At 48.1% G+C, this 25010-nt stretch overlaps 3 protein-coding genes across 3 annotated transcripts; 2 read left to right on the forward strand and 1 right to left on the reverse strand.

Annotated features, from left to right (window-relative positions):
* Positions 1–3891: 3891 nt before the first annotated feature.
* Positions 3892–4468, reverse strand: LOC133917068 (histone H4). Its single transcript, XM_062361023.1, has one exon. The coding sequence runs from the start codon at positions 4388–4390 to the stop codon at positions 4079–4081; it is 312 nt and encodes a 103-aa protein (XP_062217007.1). The 5' UTR covers positions 4391–4468; the 3' UTR covers positions 3892–4078.
* Positions 4469–12334: 7866 nt separating this feature from the next.
* On the forward strand, positions 12335–15120 carry LOC133917069 (subtilisin-like protease 4). Its single transcript, XM_062361025.1, has one exon. It carries the CDS (start codon positions 12633–12635, stop codon positions 14874–14876), a length of 2244 nt encoding a protein of 747 aa, XP_062217009.1. The 5' UTR covers positions 12335–12632; the 3' UTR covers positions 14877–15120.
* Positions 15121–18647: 3527 nt separating this feature from the next.
* Positions 18648–24768, forward strand: LOC133914910 (phospholipase D beta 1-like). The gene is made up of 10 exons (XM_062357875.1): positions 18648–19541; positions 21589–21705; positions 21782–21976; positions 22127–22375; positions 22463–22531; positions 22625–22772; positions 22980–23128; positions 23262–23432; positions 23588–23785; positions 24475–24768. Exons 1-10 carry the CDS (start codon positions 18648–18650, stop codon positions 24766–24768), a joined length of 2484 nt encoding a protein of 827 aa, XP_062213859.1.
* The last annotated feature ends 242 nt before the right edge of the window (positions 24769–25010 follow it).

Raw genomic sequence — 25010 nt, forward strand, 5'->3', positions numbered from 1 at the left:
TGGCAGCGGGCTCGCGGGACCTCGGGGGACTCGGTATACATAATTTAGTGTTGCTTGGTTGATCCCTCCGGATGAGATGGCTATGGTTGCAGAAACCTCACCTGGACCGGCCATGGGCAAACCTCGGCCTATCCGTGCATGCTAATGTTCATGCGCTCTTCGCGATCTCAGTGGTCACCATGGTGGGTGATGGGAGGTCCACGTTGTTCTGGTTCGATCGTTGGCTGCATGGTCACTCGCTGGTGGAGTTGGCGATGGCGCTGATGCCATTCATGGCGAAACGGGTGATTGCCAAATGAATTGTCTGTGATGCTTTGCAGGATAGGTCCTATATTCGTGATATCCATGGTGTCCTGTCTATGCTGGCTTTGGTTGATTACCTGCGGTTGTGGGGTGCGTTGGAGGGGATGCTTTTGCAGGAGGGGGACCGGACCAGCACCTGTGGACGCCGTCCGCTTCAGGCATGTTCTCGACACACTCTGCTTATCGCCGATTCTTCACGGGCGTCATTGCGCTCGAATAGGCCAAAAGAATCTGGAAGACCTGGGAGCCCCTTCATGCCAAGTTCTTTATCTGGTTAGCCACCCTCAATAGATGTTGGACAATCGATCGCCTTGCGCGTCGAGGCCTGCAGCATCCGTCGTGCTACCCGTTCTTTGATCGGGCGGATGAGACTATCCAACACTTGCTCATGGAGTGTGTTTTCGCCAAAGAGGTATGATTCAAGGTGCTCCAAAGAGTTGGTCTGCAAGGGTTGGCACCGGACGGATTCGAGGCTGTCTCCCAGTGTTGGTGGCGATATGCTCAGCGCCGAGTTCCCAAGACTATTCATAAGGGCCTCAATTCTTTGGTGATCTTGGTGGTTTGGTTCATTTGGGAGCTTCGTAACCGTTGCGTGTTCGATGGCGATCGGACTAGGGTGACCAGGCTATTGCGAGAGATCTTCAAGGAGGCTAGACTCTGGGGAGCGGCAAGGGCGAAGGAGTTGCGTACTTTGTTGCTATGAGGGTTGGGGTTGGGGTCGTTCTTTTTTATTTAGGCGCGCATGTAACAACCTGCAAACGGCACGGCTTTGTAATCGGATGGTTCTTGATCTTTATTAAGTGACACGCATCTCTCCTACATGTTCGAGAAAAAAAAAAGTGAATTACTAGGCTGAAGCCAAGGCTCAACTGCAAGTTTGTTTCATTAGGAAAAGATAGCACCAACTGTGTTCTGCTGAGTTAAGAGTTCAGACTTGGACCACTATCTTAGCTCGCTACTACTGTGGCTAGGTACATAATACTCAGGATATCATACAGGTGTCTTGGAACAAGGTACATATAACTATAGCAGCTTAATTTGCAATACTTAGGACATCAGCTGTAATTACTTTGAGCAGCTTCTAGTTCTGATAAATGCTTACCGCCTACCATGAAACATGTGTCCTCATAGTCACAGGTCATGCCATTATGTTTATCTTATGATGTTACAACTAACTGCTAAGTTCAATAGGAAATATACCATTTACAACAGAGGACACTATACGTCCGAAGCTAACAAATGTTAACATCAGTATGAGAACAAACTCAAGGGGAAAAGCAAACTTGTTCCTTCGATATTCTCATAGTATATCCTTGTTTAAGACAGATGAAGAATAACTTACGCGAGCAAATAACTTCACAAAAGATGCATGCCCATTGAGCTTGCAGCAGAAGAACACAAACGATGAGAAAAACACGACAAAAATGCAATCTTCATCAGGAAAAAAGCAATTATGAAACTGCGGTCATCATCAAACCAAAAGTGAACTCTCTCTTTATTCATTGGATTCTGAAAGCAGATTTCTAAGATACAATGATGGAACTTGCACATGTTTAACATGCTTACTTTTCTCATGAAAAATCGAGAAAGCAATAAATCTTTGTTAGCTTCTGATATCCTCCAAAACTGCTATCTAGATGGTTATTACCAACAGGTATTGCTATAACAATATAAAAGTGCTAGCACTTACTATATTATACAGTTCAAGGTGAGACAAAGAACTCTATTGATTTGTCATGGATGGAAAATGTACCATTTGTGAAACAATGGTATTAAAAAGTTAAACTATGAATTCAGGTAACAACTTCTAGTTAGATTAGAAAACATCGGCTATTTTTATGACCGGTTCCTCTTGACAGAAGCAACATCATGATACCAGCATCATAGTATCCAACTCCATGAAAAGGAAAAGAAGATGACAAGAGACAAAAAGGAGCTGTCATTTTCAGTTGTGCTACAAAACTGAATGGCACCATGATAAATAGGATAGATCATCAAAATAAATAGCATGAACTCATACTGGGTTTTCAAATCGTCTGTTCTGATATGGATGAAAATGGTATGTTAAATGATCGAATTTGCATATAATAAGGAATTGCATAATTTGTCTTGTAAAACAGACAATTTTAAATAGAAAATTATAGACATATTGATTGTATTTATATGCTAACAGCTACAATAAGAAAAATCCAGTACACTTTTAAACACAATGAAAATGGCCACTAATATTTTCAGCTAAAGATTGACCAGAGGTTCACATGCACTTTCATATGCAACATGAAAGACAAACATATAGTGATTTTGAATATGAAAACAGAGAAAAGATGTGATGGTGACTTAGCACTTCATCTGAAAAAGAGAGAGAAAAACATGTTTGTTCTTCCTACACTCAACTGAAACTAAAAGCTCCACATATGAAGCATTGTAATCGGTGACCGATACAAGCATACGGCAATACCAGTGAGATTTCAGCATTTAAATGGCAACATCAACTGTGTTAGTAATTTCATCAAAGTTTCATATGCATAACTACTTAACTGAATCTGGCTAGTCCTAAGTCAGATGTTTTTTGGTCAGCAGTAGGTACAAGATTGATGAAGGTTAATACTTAGTAGAATTAGCTCAATAAAAAAATGAAATCAAGCATCAATTCAACACTACTGATTCAGCGAACATTTGTGTAAACAAATAAAAAAGCAGACTTACTACCATTTGCTTACATTTCTCTCTATTTTTTCATCCAAGGAACACGTACCGATGCAGGAGCCGAGGACGACGGCGCCGCGCGGCTGGAGGTGGGGGACGTCGCGCGAGGTTGCTTTTCAAGGCCCACGGAAACGCATCTCGCAGCAGCACGAGGCAGGTGGGCAGGAGGGGAACGGGGGTGGGACGCGAAGGGGGCGAAGCAGGAGCGGACGGGGTGACCGATAGCGATAGGGGCTCTGGAGGCAGAGGCCAGAGGGAGAGGCGGAAGCCGATCGAACAATGGACGTGGTGCGCGCGGCGGAAATTTGCAACTCAACCCCGTCGCGAGGCTTTGGATGGCGCCAAGTGGCGTAGGCGAGGGTCAGCCGCCCGCTGACAATGCGGATCACTATCTTCAGTTCACGAAAATTGCAAATACGTGCGCTTGTTGGCCAGGCGATAGGAATCCACGCCCAAGGATACAGCCGCGCCAGGCTCGATTCAGCAGAGGCGCGGTTGGATAGAGCACGGTCCCGAGCAAATCCGGCAGAGGCGCAGCTGGACATCCGTGGCGGCGCGGGGCGGGGCGGGTGCACGAGTCGGAGAGCTGCGGCTTCGTTGCGGGAAGCTGCTACGATCGCCGGCCCGCTGAGGGTTCTCTGGCTGGCCCACTTGTTGGGATGTCGCCCATCGCCCGCCGCGACCGGGGACAGGGATCAGGGAAGAAGTCCACCGTCCTTCACTCGCTCTGTTTCGAATTTCGAAGTGAATATGGAGAAAAATTGGCGCCCAATTTTTCACTTTTGAAATCCAAGACGGCGGGAAACATGTGTACTATTGAAGTATGGACACCAGCACAGATCAGCATCCAACTAGAAAGAAATGTGAAAAACAAATGCAATGTAGCCAAGTAAACGAAGATCCATTTCTTTCATACGCTTCGAACTCCATTTCAGATCAGAACATATAACTTTTGCACAAAACGAACGTACAGACCAGTGCAGACATCAGATGGAACGGAACCCGAACACCATTCCTACACCTAACACCATCGACCGCCACTGAACCCGAACCGAAGCGCCGGAGGGGCTCAGCCGCCGAAGCCGTAGAGGGTGCGGCCCTGGCGCTTGAGCGCGTAGACGACGTCCATGGCGGTGACGGTCTTGCGGCGGGCGTGCTCCGTGTAGGTGACGGCGTCGCGGATGACGTTCTCGAGGAAGATCTTGAGCACGCCGCGGGTCTCCTCGTAGATCAGGCCGGAGATGCGCTTCACGCCGCCCCTGCGCGCCAGCCTCCGGATCGCCGGCTTCGTGATACCCTGGATGTTGTCGCGGAGCACCTTGCGGTGGCGCTTCGCGCCGCCCTTGCCCAGCCCTTTGCCTCCCTTGCCGCGGCCCGACATGGCTCCTGAAGGTGAGCTCGAAGCGAGGAGAACCCTTGTTGGTGATTTGGGAATTGGGGATTGATTTGGAGAAGAGAGCGGGCGGAGTGTGGGGCCTATTTATAGGGGTGGGAGAGGGTGTTTGGGTGGAGATGGAGCAATCCGTGGGAAGTGGAGTGTGGCACGTTGGATCGGAGATGGACGTGTAGGATTGTGCAGGAGTGAGTGGGGCGGATCGGTGACGTGGCGGGGAAGGTCCACAGGAGGCCGGGAGGGTGGGTGTGCGGTGTTGGATTGGTCCGGGGATGACGGCGCGGATCGGTGACATGTCATATATGTTTTGGGTGGGTGGGTGGAGTGGGCTTTACTTGGGCTGGAATCGGAGACCGTGGTGTCGCCACCGGCTTGTTTGGGCCTTTTGTCATCGGCCTTTAAACTGGCGATTTTCCCTTTGGTTTTCTGGTATTTTTCCTCTTGAGAAAATGCCATAGAACAGAGCTACAAGCTTGTGGTGCACCTAGGCTCGTTGTGTATGGCTGTCGCACGTTCATCTTGAGCATCCACGGCTCGCTATTAGCGATACTTTCTCGGAATCTTCATTAAAGATCTTTTAATATGGTGCAAGCTCGGGGTTCGAATCCTGGACCGGCAAGGACATGCTCTTGCGCCTTAACAGTGAGGCACGCGCTTGCTTGCAAAAAGACTCTAAAACTTTCTGAGACGAAAAACACAATTTTCGAACATATGCAACATTCTCCTGCAGAAAATCGATAGGTTTAGTGTTGTATTCCGATAGGTTTAGTGTTGTATTCCTCCAGGGTGGGGGGGGGGGGGAGGAGGAGGGGACAGTATCTGTAATTGCATATAAGCAAGACAGTGGTCGCAGTACCAATGGTCGTTGGACAACGTTAACAAACAATTATGAATTTATGATGCGCCTATTCACAAAGTAAATGGAATTATGGATCCCTGTACATGTCCACCTTGGGCTGCTACAGTTGCTGAGAGGCACACAAAATTTTTAGAACGTGAAAGCCCTTCTCTGGCATAAAATTGACAAGGTAGCAATGCTTGTGTTGCTTATGTAACTACTATGCAAAGAACCTGCATATCCTGCGCCCAGATTCTACTGAAACACTTGACATCTGCAGCAATTGCACACGATCATTGTCAGTAGATAAAAATAATTTCCGTGTGATTGTTCAATCAACGGCTCATGCTCACTGAAAGTGAACAAGTACAGTGACCACATACCTCTGGTTTTGTCTGATCAGTATCTGTCCTGTTCACGGTGAGGACTATGTCTCATTGTCAAAAAGGCTTGCACCATATCTAGCCATTTCTTTCTAGCCATATAAACAAAATCGCCACGACCAAACCCGCCAAAACCATCAATACAGCAATGCTTTTGATCAGATGCAGGAACAATTGAAAATGTACCATGGCCTTGGGATTTAAACCAAGCACCTGCACAATAATACATTAGTAACATAATGAACATCTGGATAGGCAGAAGCCAAGTATAATTTAGTTATCTATAAACAAGGAATCCACATACCAACAGGAGGACAAAAAGGCCACCAAGTACAGCCTATGAAATCCAATACACCTGCAGTGCCAAGAAATAAATTTACTGTTCTTTTTTCTCAAAGCTGCTTATCATTGTATTAAGGTAGAAGAAAAGTTCAAAACAAACAACAAAACCCACATACAGGAACTTCAACTCACATCCACACACGCGAAGTCTAATCTAAACTGATTATATGGTGCGCCACCGAACTAAAAAAGCAACTACCATGATCCGGAGGCACTACACTCCTCCTCTGACCAGATGCACCAGACCTGATGCCCCTGGCTCACACCATAGCCGAGCCTCCTCCCAAGCTCTTCTCAAAACCCTATTTACCTCTTTTGCAAAGGCCTATTTGCTTGTTGCACATATATTGTTTATTTATTTGCAGTGTTTATTCTTGAATGTTGCATCTCTAGATGCATTGAATATTTTAATTTATTGTCTCCTGCACATCTTTGATGTTGTAGTAATAGGTTTTTCTTGTTGCAGTACATGGTTTTATTTGTTGCAACAAGAGTTTTGCATCGTTTCCATAGATCTATTGATTTGTTGCACCAACAACATTTGATTTTCATTTTCCGTTGGTGGGATTCGATAATATTTGATTTTTGCTATTTTAGTTTGTTGCCTTTGCACATCTTTTGTTGGTGATGTTGCAGCAATGGATTGGAAGACATGGCGTAGGCCGGATCCGGGCGACGGAAAGTTGCCGGCCTATATAATATTTCAGGGCCGACATTTTTTGGATTGGAAGATTAGGCCTGCTACTTCTGAGTTGCCGGCCTATTGCAAGCTCAGGCCTAATACTGGTGGAGCACAATTTGGCCCAATTAGGCATGCGCAACCCAAACTGGACTTGCATTCATGGCTCGTGAAGCCGTTTTGGTCAAGCATGCCGCAATTAGTCGCCTGTCGTTAACTTGGTCAAGGTCAAGGAGTGCTTTCAAAAGGATGGCGAAATCATCAACCGATTGGTTTGACATGCAATTGCACTACGCAACTCACTTCGCCATCGATGAGCAGCAAACTAACAGTTCACCGTGCCCGAGCAATCTTATCCACTTTTCAGCCAGCCGGCAATGGTCACTTTCTTGCACCAGCTCAAGGTGTAGCAGCCGAGAAACACCGAAAAGGAACCTCATAAACCGGCACGTGGACAGAAGGTTACAAAACTTGTGTTCCACTTACTGCACTACGTACTCGCTCTGCAAATAAGCTATAGCCTACAGTGTTGAGACGAGAAAAAAGCAGAATTTCGGTACCTGCTCTCTCCTCTTCTCAGTCTGATGAGCAGCTGCAGCTCAGGAAGAAACGGCAGGCAGTCACCCGAGCCGAAAACTAGCGGACGAGAGAGACTGAACGATACTGGTCCTATCACAGGTTGGCCTGTTGCCGTTCTCATCCGCGTCCTTTATTTTTGCAATATAGATGTCGGCCGCGATAGTATAATCACTTGTGGAAAATGTGACATCAAGCCGTATCTTTCTTGGTACCAGAAGAACGGCCATAATGTTGGCGAAGGCGATATCTGGCATGCCATGCAGTGTACCAAGAGCGGCGGCCCCGGAAGCTGCCGAACGCATGGTAGAGGTTTTTCGACCAGACAACAGAGCTGTAGCTTGCTTGGCGACAATGGCGTCTTTCGGACAGAAAGTAGTATGCTTTCAAGTCATTATAGTGAGCTTTATTGGTCCTCAAAAACTGAATGTTCTCACAGCTTTTCAGGCGACGAAAGCTACGACAGCTGCATGGATAAGCGCATCGCTCGTCATCGGCCTGGCCTTTTAGTTTTCGCTGTGAACTGGCGCACGTTACTGCGAACTACATACGTTTTCTACCTCTGTAACTTACAGCAACAAAGTTTTCTACCTCTCACGAGTTACTGCGAACTACAGTGCTTCTGCTTTAGGACAACACTCCATCGCCTACTGCGGTACATACGTAGTAGCTAGCACGTGCCGTGCACGGTAATAAGATTCTGCACAATAATTGACCCGGGTAGGCATTGCATGGTTATCCAAGAACCAGAGCAATTGGTATTTGGCAAGAACCGGAGATGCAAGCAGGCAGGTAGCTGCATTGGCATTTGGCAGCCTTCCTCCATTCCCATATTCGAGCTAGCCCTGCTGGACTGGGATGAGCCGTAGTCGTTCTTTAATCTTTATCGATCGCGTGGGGTCTCCATCTGACGGCTGTTCCAGGACAGGATGGGCATGCAAGCTGAGCAGGGCTCGCATTGTACTAGCTGGCTACCCCAATGCACATTCGTGCAAGCGACAAGCTCGCCCTTGCACAGAAGATAGCGTGGAAACGAATGGGTGGCGCTGCCCGCGCCGTGCATGCTTGGGAGCAGGAGTGCAGGACGTGCCAGGGCCACCCTCCGGTCCGCTGGGGCAAGCACATCCGTCTCCATTGAATCGCAGTCCGCCTCAGCGCAATGACATGACATCTACTACTAGCTCCGTCCGTGCCGGGGCACACGTACGCCTGAACCCGACAGCTCGACGCAATAACGCCGATCGATCAGAACGTGCGTACGCGTGCCTTTGGTCCGGTCGCCGGCAGTGCAGGCGACGCTAGCTCACGGGACGCAGCAGCAGTAGAGTAGACGCAGGGTCTGCCCGGCCCGGCCCGGCCTCTGCCCTTCTCCGGGGCAACGGTTCGCCTGTCGTCACCTACGTTTGCCCGTGCTCTACTGCTCTTGTCCCGTGTCTCCTTGCCAACTTTTATCACCGCGCGCGCGCGTCTCGTCACGCTGCCACCGGCGCCGCGCCGTTCGTCCGCCATGATGATTGATGATTAATTTGTTGGGATGCTCATCAGACTTGCTCCCCCGAATGATTCGATGCGAATGATATCGGGTGGGTGCGCGGTCCTCGTCTAGGCATGCATGTATCGTTTCACAATCATAAACTATGCAATCACAATTTGCGAGCTGTTGCGAGAGAGAGAGATAGAGAGAGAGATATCGCTTTCGTTGGGTGCGTACGTGGCCTGTGGTTTCATTTCATCTGAAGCTTGAGACTGACCCATGGATTCGAACGACTAGCTAGTAGGACTCGTCTTCCCCCTGCATCTGCATGGTAATATTTTGGACGCTTGCACATAGGCCCGGGCGTGTGGGCAGCCACCATGCCGATTTTTGACCATCGACGCGCATGGAGCGATGGATAGACATCAACAAGACGAGGCCTCGCGTAGGTACTATGGGCTGTTTGGTTAGGGGAAAGGGAGCTAAACTAAATTTTGATCGTATCTTGAAAATTTAGTTTCTATTTGATTTGAGACTAAAATTTGGTTGCCTTGAAAAAATTTGATCGACTAAAATTTTTCTATAGCATTTATGTGCAAATCTCAGGCGGGTAAATCGTCTGTCAAAATTTTTAACTTGTCAAATTTTATCTCAGTCTTAAATCAAACGATATTTTAGTGACTAAAATTTAGCACTATTTTTATTTGATATCTGATCAGATTTTAGCTTAGCCTATTAGAGTTAAAAACCAAACAACCTCTATCAGACCTAAGTACCCACGCCTAGCCTCCACCAGGAAGTTGGGTTTACATTTACGGTTTTACCTGGTGGAATTTGCTCGGGAGGCGACCTATCCAGATAACCCCAACCAAATGTTTATCCTAAAAAAAATGTTTATCCTATAATTGGATCAGGAACATGTAGTGCGAAGAGCATATATAATGATGGCATTCTTATCATCGATGCCATTCCAACCCGGGCAAATAAACACCGCACAAACCATGCATTAGCGTGCATGACTGAATTAATAAAGAAATGTGGCTAATTACTGGAAATAATTGTTTTTTCAGCCCACTTTGGGCTCGTAGCTAGATGGAAAGCCTTTCGACGGGAATGGAGTAGTATAGGAGTACTCCACTACTCATCATGGCGGCAATACATACATATACTCCTATCTACTAGAATATACTAGTAATAAGGTGTAGCTGATTATCTAGTCCCTTAGCTAGCTTTAGGTTAGGCAGACGTACCGCTCACTGCTTTGCATGATTAAACATTAACCATTTCTTTTGGAGAGCTTTATCGGGTATGTAGGAATTCGGCCCGGGCTTATCCGGGCGACACGGCCTTGTCCACCCATTCCCAAACATGCTCAAACAGGGGCCACGAAAAGAGAAACGAATATTGGAAACAAAGTGAAGAACCAATTATTAGAGCCCTAACACTGACGACAAGTTAACAGATGTCTCTACCATTAATTATTAGCAGCTCTAATCCAGTCTACCCGGATAAGACTGATAGCTAAGTACTCCTACGGAAAACGATGTGTGTTCTGTACTGTGCAATATACCAAATATACAGCTGTGCTAGATGTGGTTTAAGTCGGGCGCCGAGCAGTTCTGACTTGAGAGGTCAGACGAGGCAGCTGCCGCAGCAGAGTCTGCACACGACTGCATCAGGCATGGGAATTGAAACGAGCAGTATAATATGGGCCAGGGCTGCAGCAAGCGTGCACGCTCGCTGCCAACCATACGCAACGGCAGAGCAGAGCTGGTGAAGGCAGCGGCTCGCCATCGCCACGCTGGTATCTACGCACGTGTTGGCGTGCCATGAGCAGCGTGTTGGTTGAATCGCGATAAGCCTGTCACGGTTAAGTTAATCTAGTCGGGCGGCTCATATCCTGGGGGCTCGCTTACATGCAGGCGATTCCCGTGGTGCTTCGGGCCGAGGGAGCCGACGCGGTTCGTGTGCTTCGGGCGAGCGATATCCTGGGAGCCGAGGGAGTGCGTGCCCCTCCCTTCCCCTGTTCGCACCGAGGCGGTTCGTGTGCTGGGGAACCGAGCTAGTGGGCGCGGCGACCGGGAAAGAGGGCGAGAGCGGGCGAGCATTTTCTTTCTGGAAGGAACCGCATGCAGTTCGTGCGCCCCCATTACTGCGTACGCGTATGAAAATGGCGCACTCGGCATGGGAGCAGGCAGATATGATATGATATGCAAGAGTTTGGTGGATCTGCAAAAGTTCTCCGAGAATCGTTGCTGTGAGACTTCGGTCGTCAGAAATCACAACTGAAGCACTGGAAACTTAGTGTAGAAATCAAATCTGAGGCCGTAGTGCTGTTTTACTTCGACGGCCTCTCTATTCTTGGGACGCGGCACAACTACGATCTCGAGTAGACAAGCATATCTTACGCTGTTCGTGCTACTAAAAAAACGTTGTCTATCTTGGAATTCCCGTTTCCACGTCAAGATGTTGGAGCACAGGCCCCTCTTTTCTAACAATCGTAGTGTACCAAAGCAAAGTCGACCTCGGACGACCAATAAATATCATCCTTGACAAAGCCCCTATTTTACAATCCGAGCACTCTCTATCATTCTCCCCACGCAAAGCGACAAGCGATTCCGGCGAAACGTTTTCGAAAAATGGCTCCTGTTCAGACATCTGTCGACAAAAAAAAGGCAGCGGCAGAGTCAAAGAATGATTGACCCTCCTCCACTAGTCCTCCTACAGTCCTGCTGCGGAGATTTGGCCCACCGACCCATCACCAGCAGTGTCACCGACAGGTAGGCCCCATTCCGAAAGGCTCCGCACCGAATCGCTAACGTCCGAAGCGTCCAGCTCACGCATGGCGCGAGTGGCGAGCAGCGGCCTGCGATCCACGGCACGGGACGACGCGGATTGGAATGATATCGTTGCTGCAGTGCCTGTGCCGGTGGTGCTCGGCGGCTCGACGTGCTGTTTCAAGCACAACCCTACGACTAGCAACACCGTCTGATTCAAACCTAAGCGTGGCAGGAGCGGTAAGTTCCCATAGTTTGAAGGAAGGAGAACAGGCTCTTGGAAACACATGCTTCATGCTTGGGACGAGCCATGTATGGAGTGTAGTACTTAGACCATTGCTAAGTGTTTTTTTTCACGGTTTAGATTTTCGTTGTGAAGGGATTTTCATTCTCTTTAGCACTCTAATAGTTTTCCTTCACGATTTTCATTACGAAGGAATTCTCAAAATTATTCCCTCTAACAGGATTCCCTCTTATTCCACTTCACGATTTCCTTCGAAAAAAAACTATTAAAGATAAAAAATTAATAACAAGAAAATGAATCGAAAAGATACGAAATAAAGAGAATACAGTTAGAGATAATTTTACCTTCGTAAGGATGGGATCCTACAAGTTACCCCATACCTTAACTGATGGAGTCACTCCACGTCATTTCGTCAAGTGTTATTACTCGAGGAATGAATGAAGCAACGAAAGCGCGCCAAATCCACGGACCTCACTCGAGCCCCAGTCTTGTAGAGATAGAGAGGCAGCCCAGCAGCCCCGATTGACATGTCGTTTTCTGATCCAACGGTCACTCGGAACCGGGGGATGGCATCATCATCAAATTTAAAATCAAATCGAGTCCTCTCTCCTGTCCTCCTGCCTCTATTCTGCTCTCCAGCTCACCGCCAGTGCTCTGCGCTGCCCATCACTCCTCTCCGCTCCCACCCGCTGCCACCGCCGCTGCCTGCCACCCTACATAAACCCCGGCACTCCCTTCGTTGTTGGCACGCCACTTCACTCCGCTCCCCTCCCCTCCCGAGCCTCGGTTCAAATCAATTCAGCGCTAGTGAGCAGTAGGGCCTTCGCTTGTCTGCCTCAGTTCAAATCAATCCAGCAATAGCAGCTGCTACCTCCCCTTGTCTACTGTCTCCCTCCTCCTCCCTGAGCTTCCGCATAATGAGGAACCAAAGAAGCCTCCTTGCCCTGCTTTCCTTCGCACTGCTGGCCGTCGCCTATGCGCAGGAGCGCAAGAACTATGTGGTGCATCTCGAGCCGAGGGATGACAGCAGCACCAACTCGGTCGAGGAGTGGCACCGGTCGTTCTTGCCGGAGGCCACGCTGGACTCGGCGGGGGACGACGGCCCAAGAATCATACACTCGTACAGCCACGTGCTGTCGGGGTTCGCCGCGCGGCTCACCGAGGAGGAGGCCGAAAGGTTGAGGAACAAGGAGGAGTGCCTGAGGCTGTACCCCGAGGAGTTCTTGCCGCTGGCGACAACCCACTCGCCGGGATTCATTGGCCTCCACCTCGGCAAGGACGGCTTCTGGAGCCGCTCAGGGTTTGGGCGGGGCGTGGTGATTGGGCTACTGGACACCGGCATCCTGCCCAGTCACCCGTCCTTCGGCGACGCCGGGTTGCCGCCTCCGCCCAAGAAGTGGAAGGGCACCTGTGAGTTCAAGTCGATCGCCAGGGGCGGGTGCAACAACAAGGTCATCGGCGCGCGCGCGTTCGGGAGCGCGGCCATTAACAGCACGGCGCCGCCCGTGGACGACGCGGGGCACGGCACGCACACGGCGAGCACGGCGGCGGGCAACTTCGTCGAGAACGCCGACGTGCGCGGCAACGCGCACGGCACAGCGTCCGGGATGGCGCCGCACGCCCACCTGGCCATATACAAGGTGTGCGCCCGAAGCCGGTGCTCCATCATGGACATCATCGCGGGTCTGGACGCCGCCGTCAAGGACGGAGTGGACGTGCTCTCCTTCTCCATCAGCGCGACCGATGGCGCGCAGTTCAACTACGACCTCATCGCCATCGCCACGTTCAAGGCCATGGAGCACGGCATCTTCGTCAGCGCCGCGGCCGGCAATGAAGGCCCCGCCGCCGGCTCCCTTACCAACGGCGCGCCATGGATGATGACGGTCGCGGCCGGCACCATGGACCGCGCGATACGCACCACTGTGAGGCTCGGCAACGGCCAGGAGTTCGACGGGGAGTCGTTGTTCCAGCCCCGGAATAACACCGCCGGGCACCAGCTGCCGCTCGTGTTCCCGGGCCTCAACGGCGACCCGGACGCCCGCGACTGCAGCTCGCTGGTGGAGGCTAAGGTGAAGGGAAAGGTGGTGCTCTGCGAGACGCAGTCGATCACCGAACACGTCGAGCAAGGGCAGACCGTGTCCGCATATGGCGGCGCCGGCATGATCCTGATGAACAAGGCGGCGGAGGGGTACACCACCTTCGCCGACGCGCACGTGCTGCCCGCGTCGCACGTGAGCTACGCCGCGGGGTCAAAGATCGCGTCCTACATCAAGGCCACGCCCAGGCCCACGGCGAGCATCACCTTCCGGGGGACGGTGATGGGTTCGTCCCCGGCGCCGTCCGTCGCGTTCTTCTCGTCGCGCGGGCCGAACAAGCCGAGCCCGGGCATCCTGAAGCCGGACATCACAGGGCCCGGTATGAACATCCTCGCCGCGTGGGCGCCCAGCGAGATGCATCCCGAGTTCGCGGACGACGTCAGCCTCTCCTTCTTCATGGAGTCCGGCACGTCGATGTCGACGCCGCACCTGAGCGGTATCGCCGCCATCATCAAGAGCCTGCACCCGACGTGGTCCCCCGCGGCGATCAAGTCGGCGATAATGACGTCCTCGAACACCGCGGACCACGCCGGCGTGCCGATCAAGGACGAGCAGTACCGCAGGGCGAGCTTCTACGCCATGGGCGCCGGCTACGTGAACCCGTCCCGCGCCGTGGACCCGGGGCTGGTCTACGACCTCAACACCAACGCGTACATCGCCTACCTCTGCGGACTGGGGATCGGGGACGACGGCGTGAAGGAGATAACCAACCGCCGCGTCGCCTGCGCCAAGCTCAAGGCCATCACAGAAGCAGAGCTCAACTACCCATCACTCGTGGTGAAGCTGCTGTCCCAGCCCATCACCGTCCACCGCACCGTGACCAACGTCGGGAAGGCGAACTCGGTGTACAGGGCCGTGGTGGACATGCCCAAGGAGGTGTCAGTCACCGTGCGGCCCCCAATGCTGCGATTCTCCAAGGTCAACGAGAAGCAGAGCTTCACGGTGACGGTGCGTTGGAAAGGCCAGCCAGCCGTCGCCGGCGCCGAGGGGAACCTGAAGTGGGTCTCCAACGAGCACGTCGTGAGGAGCCCAATCGTGATACCGTCAGCTAAGGCCGTCGCTTAATTAGCTTGGGAGTAAGTAAGTAGTAGCAGTTTAAGCAGCTCATGCATGTGCTTCCTTAAACTGTGTCCAGGGCTAGTAGGTGTACGTATGGTGAAGAAGTAGGCGATTGCTGTATAGGCTACCGATCATCGTTTAGCACCTCTGTTACGCAGCGACCTCAGCTGCAATGGTCTAGTGTATGTAAATCTCGGCAATAATTGCTCCGAAATTTCGAAATCTCTCCGTAACTGGAGGCTCTCTCGAACGAGCCTCTCTATTGCTCCAAAAAAGAAAAGGCAACCAGTACTCGCAAGCCTTGATTTCGTTCAGTACCACGGCAACGCCCGCTCTTGGTTGGAGTGGAGACCATAGGGGGCTGCAGCTGCGGTGAAGGCGTTGCAGTTGCTGGGTCCGTCAAGCGTCAATGCCAACCAGGAAAGTAGGAAGCGTCACAGGAGTGATAGCGAGAGCCAGCCAGGGGACGGCCGCATTGCAGATAGAGCTTAGCTTGCGTCATTTACTGAAGACGCGTCTTCGTTTGCATTCGCGTACACGGTCATAACCCAGCGGTTTATGGCGCTCCTGCTTCGTTCACTTTAAGACGGCAGCGTCACTTTCCAGGCTGTGAAATTCATTTCCGGCACCACCGTACATGTAAGCTGGGCTGAGCAATGAATCATCTTAGGCCTGTTGGTTTTAGCTTCACATTGTAAAAATATATTCTGTAAAACCTGTGAAAGCTTATTTTATTATGGATTATGGAATTTTATAATACAAGACGAATTGTAAAGTGTGACGGTTTGTTTTTAATTTTGCTTTTAAGCTAAAATCTATAAGCAGAATTAAAAAAAAAACAGGCGATTCCTTACTGCTCCTGCAGGCTGCAGCTTCTGTGCATGTTGGCAGATGTCGCATTCTGTAGCTGCAACATAAACCGTACTACTCCTAGTAGCAGTGCAAAGTTACAGCGCAAAATTGCACAAAAAATAGAAAATACATAAAAAAAAAAGCAGAGCAGTTACGGGCCATTAATCGCAGAGCAGAAAAAAAAAACAGAGCAGAGCAGCCAAAAAAAAGCATGGAGACAGCAAGCAACAGTACTTGGTTGGTGTGTATAACTTCGTACCAACAGGTAGCAACTCTACTATTTAAAATTTTAAGTGCCGCTGGAAATCTCTCGCTACCTTGTGACACTGTATTAAGTGGGTAGTTGCAGAAAATATAAGTAGGGACGCTTTGGTGGTAATATCATCTACTAGCTCTTCGTTCGTTACCGGCTTGACCGCAAAGTTGGTTAACATGCACTGCACATCAGCCCAGACATACAGTTTTCAGTCTTGCAGCAAATCAATTCAGGAGACTGGTGTCTTAAGAGCATCTTCAACTGAGCCCTCTTCTCACCCACTATCCTATATTTGAGGAAAAAATGATGAAAATCGGTCTCCAACCGACCCCCTATCCGACCCCTTTTATTTGAGAAGCCCTCAAATCTCCTCCCTCATCCCCTACATCTAGGGGCTCCTCATCCAACTCCTTATTTGGGAGAGAGGGGAGAGAGAGAGAGAGAGGGAGAGAGGGGAGAGAGAGGAGAGAGAGTTCCCAGATATTAATAAAATAGAGGTGATTCGAATATAGGGGGTCAAATATGAGGGGTCGGTTGGAACGTGTTGAGAAATAGGAGATAAAATCTGGATGAGAAGCCCCTAAATAAGAGAAATAGGAGGTTAAATATAAGTAGTCGGTTGGAGATGCTCTTAGGCTCTTTGGATTTAGGAAAGCAAATGATCCTCACACGGATCAGTAGTTTCAAGGGACCGCGTACTCTGAGAATTACAGTTGATTTTTGGTACCAACAAAAAAAACACTATCTTTAGCTACTCGACAGTATCCGAGAGCAAGTAGGCAAGAAAGAAATGGAATCGCATAGCAGTACGCATGAAAATAGTCCATGCCCATTAGAGCAAGCGAAGGAAACTCCTCTGCAAACTGCAATGTAACCATGTAGGATTCTAGGGCGAGAAATGAGCAGGACTCTATGCACGCGTTCTGGCGTGGAGGTCACTGCACACTACATGACTCCTTAATCTGAAAATAATGATATGAGATCTGATCTCATGTATTTATGGTCTAAATTCAATTCATAATGTTACACATGTGGATCTATTTTCTTACACGATTTTTTCTAATTTTATCACAACTTTTATGATAATTTTTACCATATATCACACTATAAATGAAGTTTAAACCGTAAATCCATAAGATCAAATCTCCTAAGATTATTTCCCCTTCATCCGCCAAAGAGAAGGGAATGAGGACATGAACAGAAAAAAAGGATCAGGTGCATACAAGCCACTTTGCTCGCTGTCCTCAACTGTTCGATCTGCGCGCACGCATGATGACTCGCAAATAAAATGCACTGGATCTGGAGAAAGCGCTCCATTTTTTCTCAGGCAAAGGTTACATCCCTGATCTTTTGCTGACGGCATCTGCCAAAAGTTGCCACGCATAATCGGGCTGACACGCCTGGAAAATAGTCCATGCCCATTACATCTCGCTCGAGGCGGCACGTTTGTGTCGGAAACCTCCTGTTAATTCCCAGCACTGCGTCAGATTGATAGCATATGGATGCCACTTTCTCGCGATCAGAACATGCAAAAAAATCGCTTGACACGCTTGGTTGTCCTACTCAACGACCCAGTGCATCAAAACACCACGAGATGAACAGTGTCACACTGCGACGAGTGATCAGTCTCAAGAGCTTTGGAGCTGCATGCATCTGGTAGGTAGAGGCCTGGAAACAGGATCGATTCACACACACAAACACGGAGCGCTACAGGCCAGGGCCAGCCTCAAGCCGAGGGTATGTCCGTGACAAGAAAATTATATAGAATCTTTCACAGAAAGACCTCCGGATGAGGCGGCCGGCCTCTAGGAGGAGCATGGACCAGGGGAGCTTTAGGAACACCGCGGCCTTCGTTCCCTGATTTGTACCGGAGCGGATGAACCTGCAAAAGGGCACCATGGCGTCAGTCAGGAAAGGATCAAGAACCAAATCAAAATGCTCACGCAAGGGCCACACAATATGGGCCAGATTGAAGGGCACTGATAATGTGGTCTTATACTGTTGGATCATTTCGAGCCCGATACGACCTCGTGCTACTACTCACACGTGGCACGATTCCTCAAAAAAAAAAAAAAACTCACACGTGGCACGACATCTGGCCCCCGTCACAGACGATCAACAATCCCGACTGTCCAAACTTTCGTCGCAGCATGCATGACAAGTGGACCCTGCAGAGCTACGTATTAAAAGTCCATGTCAGGTGGAGCCCGTCGAACTGAAGGAGACGTCGTTGTAACTAAAAATCTTGTTCCCGTGCGTCTCGTGCCAGCAGGCATATTAGTGTTTTGATACAAAAATTTTCTCGTTAATTTTTTCTTAAAAAATGTTAGCTAAATTTTTTCTCAGAAAGGTTTTTCTCAAAAGTTTGAGCTAATTTTTTTCTTAAAAGCTTGACATAAAAGTTTCTGAAAATAGAAAAGTGGAGGGAATAAAGTTTCCAAAAAAAGATGAGGGTTATCGAAAAGGGGCGTGAATTTACCCGCGCCCGGTGCACGAATAGCAGCGTCCCGTTGTAACCCGTCACTCCTTCCCTCCAATTCAGGGGAAGCAGCCATCCAGCGGTGCCAACGTGACGACGAACCGGGTCGAGAGAAGCAGAGACATGCACGCGCGGGAAACGAGACCACCATACAACACGAACGAAACCATCGCATCAAGGTGCGCGGACGATGTCGCGGGACGACGAGGGGAGCACCGCGGGGATGGTGCCGCACGGCGCCGGGGACGCGCCGGCGGTGTTGCTCCACGGCAGCCTGGACATCTGGATCCACGAGGCGCGCAACCTCCCCAACAAGGACATCCTCTCCAAGACCATGAGCGACCTCCTACGCAAGAAGTCCTCGTCATCCGACGCCATGACCAGCGACCCCTACGTCACCGTGCAGGTCGCATCCTCCGTCGTCGCCCGCACCTTCGTCATCCCCGACAACGAGAACCCCGTCTGGGCGCAGCACTTCCTCGTGCCCGTCGCGCATGAGGCCGCCGCCGTCATGTTCGTCGTCAAGGACAGCGACGTCTTCGGCGCGGAGCTCATCGGCGCCGTCGCCATCCGCGCCGACCAGCTCGAGGCCGGGGACAGGGTCGAGGGCGTGTACCCGGTCCTCGAGCACAACGGCAAGCAGTGCGCGCCCGGCGCGGTACTGCGGCTATCGGTGAAGTACGTCCCCGTGGCCAGGCTCACAATGTACCACCACGGCGTCACCCCAGGCCCAGACTTCCCCGGCGTGCCCAACACGTACTTCCAGCTGCGCCGCGGCGGGAGGGTCACGCTGTACCAAGACGCGCACGTGCCCGACGGGTGCCTGCCGGAGATCACGCTGGGAAATGGCGCCGGCTACCGGCACGGGCAGTGCTGGCGCGACGTCTACGACGCGATATCGCAGGCGAGGAAGCTGATCTACATCACCGGGTGGTCGGTGTTCCACACGATCCACCTGGTGCGCGACGGCGGCGGCGACAAGGCGCTGGGCGATCTGCTCAAGAGGAAATCGCAGGAGGGGGTAAGGGTGCTGCTGCTCGTGTGGGACGATCCCACTTCCAGGAACGTCCTAGGCATGAAAATGGTATGCATGATTCAGTGATTCCAAACGCTTCAATTTTTGTTTTCTCTGACGTCCTGGTCCTACTTTTTTATTGAAGAAACTGGTGGGTTTCCCCTACATATTATATATTAATAATGCCAAAAAGTACAAAAAAAAAAAGAATACAAAAACTAAAAGGAATTATGAAAAGAATCTAGCCAGTCACTAATTTGAGGTAGATATCTACCTTTTGCACGATGGATAACCATGCAAACTTTCTCTTGAATTTTGGTTCTGCAATCTTCCACTGATGGGTGTCTTTGACTGAATATAAGATCATTCCTTGTTGTCCATGTGCTCCAACGCATGATTATAATCTCCATGAAGAAAGGTACTCCTAAAGAACCTTTGAACTCTTAGAGTACCATGAAGGGCGCAAGGCTAGGATCTACATTGAGGCCAAGAAGTGCCGAGGAAGATCTTGCAAAAACAAATGCTCCACCGTTTCATATAGGACACAGTTATATGAAGGCAGGTCCATGTTTTTCCTGAACAACAAATTTCTGGTGTTGAGTCGATCCATGATTAGCAACCAGAAAAATACTTTGTGCTTCAGTTGACAAGAGGACCTCCAAAGCCAATTAAAAGCAGGATGTATCACAGGGAATCCTATCATTCTTTTGTATGCTTTCACTGAGGAATAGAGATTGTTTCCCCAGATATATGACCAGACATCATGGCCCTGACTGAAATGTGTGTCATGCTGCTGAAGGATGGCGCCATTCCATAGGTCTTGCCCAAATATGATTGTTGTACCATCTAGGCATTCCATAGGTATGCTGCTAAACCCTTATGGCAGTCCAGGAGTTTAAGATTGTCTCTCCACCAGAATGAACCAGCTTTGGCGTTGATGGGAAGCCTGCCATTGGTATAATAATTATTCCAAAGAAGATGGGCCCATGGGAGATTTGCCTTGTTATATAACTTATGCAAATTCTTCATAAGTAGGGCATCATTTTGCACTCTAAGGTTTCTGACTCCTAGTCCACCATGTTTGTTTGGTTTGCACACCATTTTCCATGATGCTTTTGGAGATTTTTTGACAGTGATGTCAGAACCTCGCCATAAGCAATGCTTCCGATATGCATCTATCTGCTTGACCACTGTCAGAGGAATTTTGAGTGTGCACATGTAAAATGTTGGCAAAGATGAGAGGACTGAGTTGACCATGAGCAGCTTTCCACGCTGAGTGAGAAATGAGGAGCAACTGACCATTCTTCTTTCGACTCGGTGAAGTAGTGGCAGGAAATCTTCGACTCATGGTTTTGTTAGCCCCAGATGCAGCCTTAAATATGCCAATGGTAAGGACCCTATCTTGCAGTTCCGTGTTTTTGAGAGAATCTCCATTTTTTCAGCTGAAACATTGACAAGCACCATAACTGACTTATTGTAGTTAACTTTGAGACCTGTTGATGCTGCAAACGTATTGGGAAGAGTGTTTAGACAGAAGATCTGCTTTGCACACGCCTCGATTACCACAACAGTATCATCGGCATAATGAACTACAGGAAAATCTGAACCAGCATTTAGAGGGATTGGCAGGTTCAACAGTCCTTGGGTTTTTGCTTTGTTGAGGATAGACTGTAATAGGTCAGCAGCTAGGACAAACAGGAGTGGGGATCGAGGATCCCCTTGTCATACCCCTCTTATGCAGTGAAAGACTTTGCCAGGGACTCCATTGAGTAGAACTGAAGAAGTGCCAGAATTTAAACTTCCAGAGATCCAATTGATCCATTTATCTCCAAACGTTTCGGAATTTCCAGTATCACCTGATGTTCAATCTTATCAAAGTGAAATACTGCATTTTTTTTCTTCAACAGAAGTTACATTTTAATCTACTGGATCAACATCCAATCAAACAACCCCTGATCTCCATACAAATCCAATGTCACAAACCAGTTAGTTAAACTTGAGAAAAACTCAGGAAACTTATAAATAGTAAATCCGTTATGAATACGTTGAATATGGCATTGCATATTGTTGTAAAATCTGAGCAAAGCCTGCTTACTCATCAGAGTTTATTATGTAGGAAGGTTACATGGGCACACGGGATGAGGAGACCCGTCGATTTTTCAAACATTCTTCAGTTCATATACTGCTTTGCCCACGGTCTGCTGGGAAAAGGCACAGCTGGGTGAAGCAACAGGTTGTATTCAACTTAACTATTTCTACTTGCAGCAATCATTTTGGACCATGTACTGATGGTAACCATTGGAAACCAGGAAACAGGAACTATTTTTACTCATCATCAGAAAACAGTGATTGTGGATGCTGATGCCGGGAACCATAGAAGGAAGATTGTTGCTTTTGTCGGAGGCCTTGATTTGTGCGGTGGGCGATATGATACACCAAGACATGCTTTGTTTCGGACTCTTCAGACATTGCACAAGGAGGACTATTATAACCCAAACTTTGCAGTGAGGATCCTTTTTCACATATATCATTTTGAATTGGCTCAGATACAGACCTCACGCAATGTTCAGTGCTTAAACACATGGACAAGATTCCTCCCCTTATTGTCTTGGGACAATTGATGCAATTTTGATCCTTGCAGCACTTCCTTGCAGATTGTTGATGCCCGTGGCCCGAGGGAGCCATGGCATGATCTGCATTCCAAAATTGATGGTCCAGCAGCATATGATGTCCTGAAAAACTTTGAGGAGCGATGGTTAAAGGCATCAAAGCGCAGCGGGTCTAAGAAGTTGTCGAAATCACACAATGATACATTGCTCTGGATTGAAAAAATACCTGATATTGCAGCTATTGACGATGAAATCTATTCAAATGACAATGATACAGAGAGATGGGATGTTCAGGTAAGTCTTGCAAAATATTCCATAGCTGCAGATCAAAATTATGCCATACCTGGCGGAGCCCTGAACAAACTATAACTTGGAAAGCAGATTTTCCGATCGATCGATTCAAACTCTGTCAAGGGTTTTCCAAAAGATCCACGCGAAGCCACTAGTAAGGTAACTGAAACGTACTAGATTACATTTATATTAACCACATACGCGATGCTCCGCTTTCTTTTACTTAATACAATATTTTGCTGTGGTGAACAGAATCTTGTTTGTGGGAAAAATGTACTGATAGATATGAGCGTGCATACAGCTTATGTGAATGCCATCCGAGCTGCGCAACACTTCATCTACATTGAGAACCAGTATTTCCTTGGTTCTTCATTTAATTGGGACTCACATAAAGAAGTTGGTGAGCATAAAAGATCTAATATTTCCTTCAAATACTCTAATTTATCTGAAAGGCATGCTCCTTTTATGTTCTTTAATATTAACCTTACCTTCTTTATGAATTACAGCATATTCCAAACTTTCTTGATCCCCTCATTTCACACATAATGACTGCAAGAAATATGAAACTCTTCCTAACTTCAGGACTCCGGAATCTATTATATTGCAGGTGCTAATAATTTAATACCGATTGAGATAGCCCTTAAAATTGCAAACAAGATCTATACGAACGAGAGATTTTCAGTGTACATAGTAATTCCAATGTGGCCTGAAGGTAATCCTACGGGTGCTCCTACACAGAGAATTCTTTACTGGCAGGTTAGATTTTGCAGCCCTTCTATTGTCCTGGATCTGATTTAATCTATTCTTATCTACAACATAGTAATCTCTTGAAACAGTACAGCAACTTATGTCATGCAATTCCTTTCTCTCTTTCCTTTTGTCATTGTAGAAAAAGACAATGCAAATGATGTATGAGATAATTTATAAGGCATTGAAAGAAGTAGGACTAGAAAATACATATGAGCCGCAGGATTACCTGAACTTCTTCTGCCTTGGCAATCGTGAATCTGATGACGCTCCTAGCACTTCCAGTGGATCATTCTCAGACAGCAACCCTCAGGTGAGAATATTGCAGAGTGTAGTTCTGTTTTCTCCTGCTGATTGCTGTACAGTTTAGAAGTGGCCAAAACTGCAGGCTGCATCTATTTCTATTTCTTAAAAAAAACAGTTGTGCTGAACTCACCCTTTTTTTGGGCAACTTGTACATTGGATCAGGACCAAGCCCGGAAAAGCAGGAGATTCATGGTGTATGTGCACTCAAAAGGCATGATTGTGGATGATGAGTACGTGATCATTGGGTCGGCTAATATCAACCAGAGGTCCATGGAAGGAACTAGAGATACAGAGATTGCAATGGCGGCATACCAACCTCAGCACACATGGGCAAATACGCTTTCTGCTCCTCGCGGACAGGTAAAGATGTTTAGTATTTGCTGCGACAAAGTGACAAACGACGTAAGTTCATATTACAACTAGCGGATTGGCGCGCCTAAGCAGCGCTCATTTTTTGTTGGATAGAGCATGACAAAAGAGACTAGGAAATTAAGTTCACCAATTTTAGGCATCTCAATATTTATTTATAAATTTATCGATCTTTAACACATTTATTTAATTATGGAAAAATAGTGGTATTTTTATATATGCACATAATTTTAACATGTAGACGACAATAATACGAATCTAATTAAATTTGTTTCATATTTTTTGAGTTTTAGATATTTTCCTATGTATTTTAGATTATTTCAACCGATTTATCAATATAACTATTATTACTTTCGCTATTTTCTTGAATTTCGCAAAAAAAATATGTATACATACTCATACATATAAGTATATATACATATACATACACATGTACATATATGTGCATGTATTCACACACACACACACACACACACACATATATATATATATATACACACATACACACACGTACACATACATATATGTATATACACATACACACACGTACACATACGTGAGACCTGTATAAACAGTACCAAACTTGATCTTTAGAATTGCTCGAAATCTTGATCTTTAGAATACATATAATAGATTCGGGAATGTGCTAATCTGGTGTGCTGATTTAATTTTACCTGCAGATTTTCGGCTACAGGATGTCACTGTGGGCCGAGCACATCGGAGCCGTGGAGGAGAGCTTCACCCGTCCGGAGAGCCTGGAGTGCGTGAGGCAGGTCCGCCGCATCGGGGAGCGGAACTGGGAGCAGTTCGTCTCCAGCGAGGTGACCGAGATGAGGGGCCATCTGCTCAAGTACCCCGTCAGTGTGGACCGCAGGGGCAAGGTGAAACCAATGCTTGAGTCCGCCGCGTTTCCGGACCTCGGCGGGAGCATCTGCGGGTCGTTCCTGCACATCCAAGAAAACCTCACGATATGAACAAGAGCATAATGCAATTTATGGAAGGCGACATGGGAACAGCGGCACACTTTTTCTAGAAAGCCGGTGCCGTAAGTTAAGTATGGGAGACGGTGTATTTTTTAAAGAAGTCTGACAGTAAATACATAGAAGTTAAATATTATATCCTTAATTATAAACGATAAATAATAGGAGATTGGATGAATTTTTAGAATGTATGAAAGACAAATAAAAATATATTGAATGTATTTTTAGAAGAAAAA

This window comes from Phragmites australis, chromosome 4, assembly GCF_958298935.1.
Source record: "Phragmites australis chromosome 4, lpPhrAust1.1, whole genome shotgun sequence".
Lineage (NCBI taxonomy): Eukaryota > Viridiplantae > Streptophyta > Magnoliopsida > Poales > Poaceae > Phragmites > Phragmites australis.

Coding starts and splice junctions, on each gene's coding strand:
- LOC133917068 (XM_062361023.1), bottom strand. CDS start 4,390: ATGTCGGGCCGCGGCAAGGGAGGCAAAGGGCTGGGCAAGGGCGGCGCG.
- LOC133914910 (XM_062357875.1), top strand. CDS start 18,648: ATGTCGCGGGACGACGAGGGGAGCACCGCGGGGATGGTGCCGCACGGC. Junction 23,129..23,261: donor AGAGAATTCTTTACTGGCAG/GTTAGATTTTGC, acceptor TTGTCATTGTAG/AAAAAGACAATGCAAATGAT. Junction 23,786..24,474: donor TTTCTGCTCCTCGCGGACAG/GTAAAGATGTTT, acceptor TTTTACCTGCAG/ATTTTCGGCTACAGGATGTC.
- LOC133917069 (XM_062361025.1), top strand. CDS start 12,633: ATGAGGAACCAAAGAAGCCTCCTTGCCCTGCTTTCCTTCGCACTGCTG.